This window comes from Mandrillus leucophaeus, unplaced genomic scaffold, assembly GCF_000951045.1.
Source record: "Mandrillus leucophaeus isolate KB7577 unplaced genomic scaffold, Mleu.le_1.0 Scaffold129, whole genome shotgun sequence".
Lineage (NCBI taxonomy): Eukaryota > Metazoa > Chordata > Mammalia > Primates > Cercopithecidae > Mandrillus > Mandrillus leucophaeus.
This window is the reverse complement of record NW_012101243.1, coordinates 1,073,562-1,084,548: the sequence shown is the minus strand read 5'-3', so window position 1 is coordinate 1,084,548 and position 10,987 is coordinate 1,073,562. Positions and strand designations below refer to the sequence as shown.

General features: G+C 40.8%; 1 protein-coding gene across 2 annotated transcripts in view; it reads left to right on the top strand.

The window, feature by feature from the left end:
* Window positions 1-10,987, top strand: part of PHF20 (PHD finger protein 20) — a 228,733-nt gene that overhangs the window by 100,929 nt on the left and 116,817 nt on the right. For both annotated transcript variants that reach the window (XM_011972373.1, XM_011972374.1), the window contains exons 5-6: window positions 4,881-4,960; window positions 9,611-9,998. In XM_011972373.1, coding sequence (XP_011827763.1) covers window positions 4,881-4,960; window positions 9,611-9,998 — 468 coding nt within the window. The remainder of the gene's footprint in view (window positions 1-4,880; window positions 4,961-9,610; window positions 9,999-10,987) is intronic.

Genomic DNA, 10,987 nt, shown 5'->3' with positions numbered 1-10,987 from the left:
TGTTTTCCATCTGTGGCTTTCTGAAATAATCTGACTTCCGAAGAGTGAATGAGATAGAAAAGAAGCCCTGGACGCTGGGCATGATGGCTCACATCTGTAATTCCAGTGCTTTTGGAAGTCGAGGTGGCAGGATTGTTTGAGGCCAAGAGTGTGAGACCAGCCTGGGTAACATAGACCCCCATGCCCTGCTATCTCTACTAAAAATTAAAAAATAAAAAATTGGCTGGACATGTTGGTGCATGCCTATAGTCCCAGCCACTTGTGAGGCAGAGACAGTAGGATTGCTTGAGCCCAGGAGTTTGAGGCTGCAGTGAGCTAGGATCATACCACTACACTTCAGGATGGGTGACGAAGACCCTTTTTTGTTTTTGAGACAGTCTTGCTCTGTCGCCCAGGCTGGAGTGCAGTGGCACAATCTTGGCTCGCTACAACCTTTGCCTCCCAGGTTCAAGTGATTCTCCTGCCTCAGCCTCTCGAGTAGCTGGGATTACAGGCACCCACCATCATGCCCGGCTAATTTTTGTATTTTTGTAGAGACGGGGTTTCAACACGTTGGCCAGGCTGGTCTTGAACTCCTGACCTCAGGTGATCCACCGGCTTCAGCCTCCCAAAGTGCTGGGATTACAGGCGTGAGCCACCACACCCGGCTGATGAAGACCCTGTTTCTAAGAAAAAAAGAGGCCCTGGAATATTAGTTGTGGTAGATTTCATGAGCAACATAAATCTGTCCAATCCAAAATCACCCTTGTAGTATCCCTGTGTCTTTGGTCCTAGAGAACATGAGCTTGTTATGCATCTCTAGTTTTGTTCTTAGAAACTTCTACTATTACTGACTGCTATAGGATTGTCTGCAATGCTGAGTCCTTAAACCTCAGAGGGGCAAGGCCAGGAAGCTTTGTTTCATCTTAAAGTCTAAGGGCAAAAGCTTCTCAAGGGAGTCTGAGGCAGGTAGCCCTTCTAAGTCAAGTTAGAGCAGATAGAACAGGATACACTTACTTTGAGTTCCTTCATTTACATGTTTGTTAGATAGTGTTTGTGGCCACAGGAGAACTACTAGTCACCTATGGGAGGATTCCATGGGAAGACAATCTTTTAGTAATATACATGAAACCATTAAAGCAAAATTTTGGCCTCTCTGTTGTCCATTATTGTCTCTGAATTATTGAAGCCCAAGTTGGGCTGTGTTTAGCATGATTAAAGGAGAAAGTTTCAAGATGATCCTTGGTAATCCTTTGGAAGTTAAAAGGATCAAAGACCTAGATATATCTAAGGATAGTCGTCCCTAGCACCTTTGGCCGTAGTTTGGGTCATTTCAGAGTGGCCGGTGCTACTCTGGGTCTGTGGTTTGGAATTAGGTTGAGGAGCCTGAGCAACAGGCAGTGTGGGGTGCTGGGAAAAAATTGGTCAGAGGTCAGTAGACAGGTTTGGATTCCAATGATAGCTGTCTCAGACTTAATCATGGAACTCAGGTTCCTTTTATGTAAGTCCTCCTTCTGGAATCTGCCATTAGGAGTAAGCTTCAAAATTAACTCCAAATAGCTGAAAATGTTGGACTGTTAGGTAACGTTACTTAATATTGACTTTTGGATGTTGGAAATGCCTGTAAAAACAACAGTTTTCATTTTGATGTAACTGATGCTGAACTAACTTTGTTAATAAAATAGTTGAAAATATAGTCTTGGGTGACTTGTCGGCACACATAATATTTAAGATTTCAAGATAACGGGAGTCTTAAAACTCCCATCCCCCCATCTCTGTCCCCAGACTTGTCAGAGTTGCACCATGGTTGCTTGAGAAGGGTCTGTTTAGAATTCCATAGCATTGTTTATCATAACTCCTTTGCTTGCCAACACCCTCACAGTATAGTCAGGGAAAAACAGGAATCCAGACTTTTGTTGTAAGTACTTGTAAGTCATTGCTGAGCTGCCTGTGTAGATAATTGTTTATGCTCTTATCCTTTTATGCTCTAATCCTTTTATCATAGCCTGTTCATCTAATTGGTGGTGTCATCTAATTGCTGATGTTTTAACCCAACCAGGCATAACTATATATCTTTATATCTTGTTTGCTAGCCAGTTTCTTTTTTTTATATTTTAAATTTTTTTAAATTTTTAATTTTTGTGGGTACATAAGTAGGTGTATGTATTTATGAGTTACATGAGATATCTTGATACAGGTATGCAATGTGTAATAATCACATCAGGGTAAGTGGGAGTATATATCACTCCAAGCATTTATCCTTTGTTACGAACAATCCAATTATGTAGTTATTTTATTTTTATTATTTATTTTTTTTAGACAGAGTTTCACTCTGTCACCCAGGCTGGAGTGCAGTGGTATGATCTTGGCTCACTGCAGCCTCCACTTCCTGGGTTCAGGTGATTCTCTTGCCTCAGCCTCCTGAGTAACTGGGATAACAGGTGCCCACTACCACACCTGGCTAATGTTTTTTGCATTTTTTCAGTAGAGACAGGGTTTCACCATGTTGGCCAGAGTGGTCTTGAACTCCTGACCTCAAGTGATCCACCCGCCTCGGCTTCCCAAAATGCTGGGATTACAGGTGTGAGCCACCACGCCTGGCCAAGTTATTTTAGAATGTACAATTATTTTTTACTGTAGTCACCTTGTTGTGCTAGCAACCTAGGTCTTACTCATTCTTTCTAACATTTTTGTACCCCTTAACCATCGACATTTCCGCCCCCCACCTACTACCCTTCCTAGCCTCTGGTAACCATCCTTCTACTCTCTATCTCCATGAGTTCAATTGTTTTAATTTTTAGCTCCTACAAATAAGTGAGAACATCGAATTTTGTCTGTCTTGCTAGCTAGTTTCTTTATGTATTGGTGACACCTGTGACTAATAATCACCTTTATTTTGTAAATACCAGGAATAAAGGTCAGTAGGTAATTACTAATTGTCTATGGCAGTGGTTCTCAGACTTTGGTGTACATCAGAATCACCTGGAGGACTTGTTAAAAATGCATATTCCTGTCCCCTGTTCCCAGTTGCTGATTCAGTGTATCTGAGATGGGACTGGTAACTTGCATTTCTAATGAGTTCCCAGGAGTTGCTCATGCTTCTGCTATGGGACTACACTTTGAGAAGCACTGGTCTACTCTGAGGCAGGTACTGTGTGTGGAAGAAAGTGGTCTAAGATGTGGTGTCTGGCCTTGAAGAGCCTGCTTTTGAGTTGCGATCTGTACTTATATGAAGGTAGACCTAAGTTTGAAGCTCTGTAGGCTGGTGCCAAATGAGCCTAAGAAGTTCAGATCAGGAGGTAATTATTAGTAGCTGAAAAGCCAGGAAGCTGTTACAGAACTGTTGTGGGTATTTGAGCCGGGCACTTAAAGATCACGGAATGGCACATTCCCAGAAGGAAAACAGTTTAATACAGATATGGAGATAGAAGTGTCACTGGCAGTTTCAGTGGGTAGCTTGTCACTTTGAGTTGGTGGGTATTGGATAGTGGTAATGAGAAATAAGGTTTGGAAAATTATTGGGCTCAGATTGTGTTGGACGTTGAATACTTTTGGACTTCATTTTGTGGCCGTGATTAGCCATTGACTAGGCCCTGTTGAGGACTGGCGGTGGAGGGGTGTGGGAAGAGAATGTACCAGAAGGAGAAAACCAGGTCTTAACTTTGTTGTTGCAATCTTCCGCTCCCAGACCTCAGGGTTTTTTGCAGGGGTTGGGGGAATTGGTTCTAAACAGAGAAAAACCTGTTTAGTGGAAACCATTATGTGATTACCAATGGTTTACTGAATCTTGACAAGATTAACTGTGATTATTATTTTAAATCCCTGGGGCAAAAATGGGTGGGGCATGAATTGGTTCTAAGATGCAAAATTTGAAAGTGTTGTTTGGGTGCGACTAATGAGAACTTCTGTAGTTGGACACCTTATTTGGGAAGATAAGATTATTTGGGTTTCCAGCTTAAGGTTTTTAGCAGGGAAGGATCTTTTTTGAACAATTTTTTTTCTATTGGGAAAAAACTAACAGTGTAACAAAATAAAACTAACAATGTAGCAGCAAGCGTTTTGTGTTTTGGCCAAGTCTCTATTTTAAAAACATTGTATCATGAAGATAATTCAAATGGATTTTGAGATGTGGAAATAGAACACATCTCTAGAAACCCAATACCTTTAGCAGAATATGATGTTGCTTTTTTTGTTGTTGTTGTTGGAGACTGAGTCTTGCTCTGTTGCCCAGGCTGGAGTACAATGGCAGGATCTGGGCTCACCACAACCTTTGCCTCCCAGGTTCAAGTGAATCTCCTGCCTTAGCCTCCCAAGTAGCTGGGATTACAGGCGCCTGCCACCAAGCGCGGCTAATTTTTTTGTATTTTTAGTACAGACAGGTTTCACTGTGTTGGCCAGGCTGGTCTTGAACTCCTGACCTCGTGATCCACCTGCCTCAGCCTCCCAAAGTGCTGGGATTACAGGCGTGAGCCATGATGTTCCTTTTGAAACTTAAGAGCTATTACTGCCTCCGATCCCAGAACATAAAGATTAAATTATAAAAGTGAAAAATTCACCAAGGAATAAGTCTGCATTTTCCTCACATTCTTAATTGTTTTACTGCTCTCTGTTCTTCACTTAAATTCAGTGCAATTTTTTTTTATTTTAATGAAGCATCTAAAAGTGAGTTTATTTTTTTGATGGATTTCAATTTATGTAGGTAGAAAACTGTGTAATCTTAACTAAGAAATGAAGACAAGCATACTGTTATCTTGGACATAAGTAAGACTGAATATGATACTTAAACAGTTTTAAATGCCTATGAGATTAATGTAGTTGGAGATCCCTTATGTTTATACTTTGAAAAGTTACCACTTTCATGAAATTGTGAGTTAAAATCATGATATCTTCTTGAATTTTAGGTACTTACACTGTGAAATTTTATGATGGAGTAGTTCAGACTGTCAAACATATTCATGTCAAAGCTTTTTCCAAAGATCAGGTGAGAAATGTGGTTTTGTGCTTTGTGTTATGAATAATGCTAACATTGTAGTTTTGTTTCCTCAAATAAAGACATTACATTTGTTTATGATGGCAAGTGTTTATTTCCTCCATCTGACACAATTTCACCAGAAAATAATATACAAGTTTTCAGAAGTTGTAAATATTTGTCTCTTTGCTGTTTCTTATTTATTTATTTAGAAACAGAGTCCCGTTCTGTCACCTAGGCTGGAGTACAATGGTGCAATCTCAGTTTACTGCAACCTCCACCTCCTGGGTTCAAGCAATTCTCCTGTCTCAACCTCCTGAGTTGCTGGGATGATAGGCGCATGCCACCATGCCTGGCTAATTTTTTTTGTATTTTTAGTAGAGACGGGGTTTCACCATATTGGTCAGGCTGGTCTCGAACTCTTGACCTCAGGTGATCCACCCACCTCAGCCTCCCAAAGTGCTGGGATTACAGATGTGAGCCACTGTGTCCGGCCACTGTTTCCTTTTAACAGATATTTTTTTTTTCAAAAGTGCCAGATATTTGGATACCATTGCCTATATTCTGTTTTCGTCATCTTTTTTCAACAATGTCTAGTTATTCTTGTCTTCTCTCTGTGCCCTGCCCCGCACAAGAGCTGTTAGCCATCACAGGGAACTTGTTGAATTGCTTGAGACCTCCAGTATGTTTTCTCTCCATCTAGCTCTGTCTTTTAGCTTAGGACCATTACTTGGTTGTTTACAGAGCTATCATTTGGCACAGATTGGACAGCCACTTGTGCTAGATGTGCCTGGTTTGTGAATTTGGTATCCTGTCGTTCCAGTCACCATGCATGTATTTGCCTGAGCATGGGGCCTCAGTTTTGATACTGGAAATATGGTTTGCATAAATATGGGCCATCTAGAAGTGTTGCCTACTTTCTTCATGATTTTTCCCCTTTTTGTCTTTTTTGTGTTTATGTATTAATAGTTGAGGGGAAAATAGAGATCAAAATTTGGATACTGGTGTTTTTAAAAATCCTGATTATTACTAATTTCAGCTGTTGAGACAGCTAATTTAGCAATTTAGTAAAGGTTTTACCACTGAGGCATCGTAACCGGTTACTCATCTGCTTGGATGGCAGTTGATGTGACAATATTTGGTGATGCTATAACCTGTTGTGTTTTTGGGTTTTTTTTGAGACAGAGTCTTGTTCTGTCGCCCAGGCTGGAGTGCAGTGGTGCAATCTTGGCCTAGTGCAGCTTCCCTGCCTCCCCAGTTCAAGTAATTCTGCTGCCTCAGCCTCCCAAATAACAGAGACTAGGTGCGTGCTACTATGCCCAGCTCATTTTTTGTATTTTAGTAGAGACAGGATTTCACCATGTTGTCCAGGCTGGTCTCAAACTCCTGAGCTCAGGCAATCTGCCCCCCTCGGCCTCCCAAAAGGCTAGGATTACAGGCATGAGCCACTGTGCCTGGCCTTCTGTTGTGTCTTTGTGATGATGAAATGATTCTACTTATCACAGATTCTTAATGAATTCTTCTGTATGTATATTTGTAAGTTTTTTCTTTTTGAGACTGAATCTCTCTCTGTCACCCAGGCTGGAGTGCAGTGGCCTGATCTCCGCTCAGTGCAAACTCTGCCTCCCAAGTTAAAGTGATTCTCCAGTCTAAGCCTCCCAATTTGCTGGGATTACAGGCGTGTGCCCCCACACTTGGCTAATTTTTGTATTTTTAGTAGACGGGGTTTCACTGTGTTGGCCAGGCTGGTCCTGAACTCCTGACCTCAAGTGAGTTGCCCACCTTGGATTCCCAAAGTGCTGGGATTACAGACATGAGCCACCATGCCCGGCCTAATCGTAAGTTTCTAAAGATTTTTTTTTTTGAGATGCAGTCTTGCTCTGTCACCCAGGCTGGAGTACAGTGGTGCAATCTAGGCTCACTGTAACCTCCACCTCCCGGGTTCAAGCAATTCTCCTTCCTCAGCCTCTCGAGTAGCTGGGACTACAGGCATGCGCCACCATGCCCAGCTAATTTTTGTATTTTTAATAGAGACAGGGGTTTCACCATATTGGCCAGGCTGGTCTTGAACTCCTCACCTCAGGTGATCTGCCTACCTTGGCCTCCCAAAGTGCTGAGATTACAGGGCATGAGCCACCATGCCTAGCTGCTTCAAAGGATTTTGATACATGATACCTTTGAGGTAACCTCAAAGGTTACCTTTTGCTGATTGGCCTTTTGCTGATTTTCTTCTTCAGAAAATTAACATTATTATTACATAAAGCTTTGGCCCTGATGATGCTTTTTCTTTGATCACTTGCCTCTCGTAAGGAGCCATATAGTAGTCTAAAACATTATTTTGGCCTTAAATTTGGCAATATTTGTGTTAGGTTTGTGGAACGAGTTAATACAGAGGATATAATTATAAAGTTGTCCAGAATTGGCAGATTATATCCAGAATCTTCCCAAGTGGAAGTCCAGGGCTCCAGATAACAATTGTTCATCTATTTACTCTGTGTTTCTCAATAAATTGATGGATAGCATTCACAGTGCTTTGGCTTGGAGGTAGTGCCTTACCCGGTGAGGATTTTTGGGTGCCATGCTTCCTTTCTCATTTCCCAGTGGCCTCTGAGTATCTGACCTTAGCCCAGTAGGCCCTTAAGCACAGGCCCATGGCTCCTGGACTTGGCTTCTTTTCCAAGAGGGTACAGTGGTTTGGCTACAGTTATCTGTCATGGGCAATTTCAAAGGTTTTTTCATGTACTATTAGAATATATGGAGATTTTTTTTTTTTCTGTAGAACTGCACTGTCTTATAAATGTTTTGATAGTCTCTATATTAGTAACACTTGTTTTTAGCTTACTGTAGAAAATTAGAAAAGTACAAAGCACAAAGAAAATAAAAACTCTTATTCCATCAAACAGATATAATTGTTCTTAACACTTTGGTGTATAACTTGGCTTAACAATTTGGTGTGTATATCTTTCTGTGTTTTTTATTAAACATATATATGTGTGTGTATCTATTTCTTTTCAAAACTGAAGTTGTAGTACATTAATATAGTACTGTTCTTTTCTTTTAACTAACATTTCCTCAAGTTCCTTAATATCCTGAGAATATGATTTTTCACAGCTATGTAGTGTTTTGTAATATGTATGGAACTGTACTTTGTGTAACCAAATCCCAAATGGTCATTAAGGATATTTGTCAATCCAGGTACACAAGTCTGATTATTCTTTTAGCTAACTTTATTTCTAGGGATTTATTCTAGTTCAGAGGTATAACGTTTTTAGTTTTGACTCAAATTGCCAACTCCTCCCCGAACCCCCAACAAGAAGGGCAATTTCAATTTATATTTCTGCTGGCCATTACCGGAATGCCTGTTCTCAAACCTGGCTACTTTCAGAATAATTTGGGGGACTTGAAAAAATATTTCCTTGTTTATTATTTTTCCCTGTAGAACAAATTAAACTTTTATTTGTTGAGTATTTAGGTACTGCTTCCTGCTTCCAGTGAAAACCTATGTGCCTAGTGTGTGCTAGGTGCTGGGGATCCCAAATGAACATAGTATGGTGGTCTCTGCTCTTTTGAGGTCCTAGAAGAGAGATATGCACACAAATAAACTTAATTATAGTTTTGGAATCTCTAGAGCTTTCAGACCTGGCATTATTATGAAACAGTCACAGTAGAGGACCTTCGATTTTTAGTGTGAATTTTAAAGAATGTAATGTAGGGAGAACGTAACTAAGAAGCAGTATTTCCTACCAATAGGCAAAAACTCCAAGTAGCTCAGGAACCTGGTAGGTGGTTTGTTGAACTGAGCACAGCCTTTACCTGGTAGAGGAAGCAGAGACCCTGGTTCTGGGTTGGATAATCTTTATAGTTTTCCTGTTCAGCTTCCAGTTATCAGTTTTGTTTTTTCTCTAAACGAGACATCAGCACATGCTGGCAAACTAATCAGTTTTGTTATTTCTCTACACAAGACATCAGCACATGCTGGCAAACTGAACTAGCCTCTGAAAAGCTCTGGGTTAGTATAGTCATGCTGGGGATAAGGACAGAGCATAAAGGCATTTTCTTCGAACACCTTTGTCAGAAAGATTGCTTTCCAGAATTTTAAGGCCAGGCATGGTGGCTCATGCCTACAATCCCAATACTTTAGGAGGCTGAGGCAGGAGGATTGCTTGTGCCCCGGAGTTTGAGACCAGCCTGGGCAACATAGGGAGATCCTATTGCTACAAAAAATAACAATAAAAAACTTAGCTGGGCATGGTGAAACATGCCTGTGGTCCCAGCTACTCAGAAGGCTGAGATGGGAGGATCGCTTGGGCCTGGGAGGTCGAGGCTGCATGAGCCATGATTGTGCCACTGCACTCCAGCGTGGGCAACAGAGAGAGACTCTGTCTCAGAAACAAAAACAAACGAAAGCCCAGAATTTTATTTTCTAGTGACTTATTCGTCATAATAAGGGAGACTGCACTGTCTCCAGAATAACTGAATTGTTTTAAGGATTGGTTCTCAACTCTTAGTACAGGTGGATATTGTCAGTGGTGCTTTGTGTATGTGACCTGGCATATGTCCTGTTTTAATTTCTTTGTTTGTCTTCATACGTTTGTAAGAAATTCCTAATTTTGTATTTACAAGTAATCACGAAGTGTTTCATCGCTATTTTGCTCATTTTAGAATATTGTGGGTAATGCTAGGCCTAAAGAAACAGATCACAAAAGTCTTTCATCATCTCCTGATAAACGAGAGAAGTTTAAAGAACAGAGAAAAGCCACAGTGAATGTGAAGAAAGACAAAGAAGATAAACCCTTAAAGACAGAAAAGCGACCCAAGCAGCCTGATAAAGAAGGAAAGTTAATCTGTTCTGAAAAGGGGAAAGTGTCAGAGAAAAGTCTTCCCAAGAACGAGAAGGAAGACAAGGAAAACATTTCAGAAAACGACAGGGAGTATTCTGGAGATGCCCAAGTGGATAAGAAACCTGAAAATGACATTGTGAAGAGTCCACAAGAAAACTTGAGGGAACCCAAAAGAAAACGAGGCAGACCCCCTTCCATAGCTCCTACTGGTGAGTTTTTCAAGTGGGCTCTGCAGTGGGCAATGCCAGAGTATTCTTCTGTGGCCCTTTGTGGTTCTTTGTAACTTGTATACTTCAATCCTTTGTTTTTGTGACTGATTTTGAGTTTTCTTATGATCTGGAAACAAGTTGTGTTCATGAAGCTGAATTTAAGTGAGGCACATATCCAAGTTGGGAATCTAAGTTGGGAAGTGTGTTCGTAACTGAGCTTCCTAAAGTAGTGGTTAACCGTTGACTGGATACTTCAGCTTATATGATAAACCTGATAAACCAAGGCCTTTTGCTTGTGCTTTTTCAAATGATTTCAGTTTGAGTCAGCTTAATAGAACCTGGAATCAGGAAATAGAGTTCTAATGAGACAGACGTGAAAGAAAAGTAGTAAAAAGGTATGGGCTTCTGAAGGAGGTGAGGACAAAGGAACATTGGAGCTAGAAAAGCATGGGTGCATTTTGAAATTGAGCTCTTTGGAGAGTGATTATTGATTAGAAATTTTCACAGTCTAAATAAAAAGCCGAGATAGCTAATTTGTAAGAGTCAAGGTTAGAGGGTATAGATTTAGGGAAGAATGCAGTTATTAAAAAACTTAAAATTTGGACTTCTTCTAGAATAACCAAGAATGAAACAAGCCCTGATTCCTTCCTAAGTCAAACGCTCGTTCTCCAAATCAATTCAGTGGCATGAAGAGTCCCCTGGGTCTCTAGACTGAGTGTGCCGTTGATTAAATATGTGCAGTGATCTTCAGACATTCTTGATTGTGTATTCTTTGTGTGTTCAGTTGAAACTGTGAATCCCCTAGCACGTTTTAAAGCAGTATTTATCTTTTTCTCACAAGTTTAAATAGCTGCAGTGGATATATTTAAAATACAAAACATGAAGGCTGAGTGCGTTGGTGCATGTTTGTTGTCCCAGCTACTCAGGAGGCTGAAGTGGGAGGATTGCTTGAGCCCGAGATTTTCAAACCAGCCTGGGCAATGTAGTGA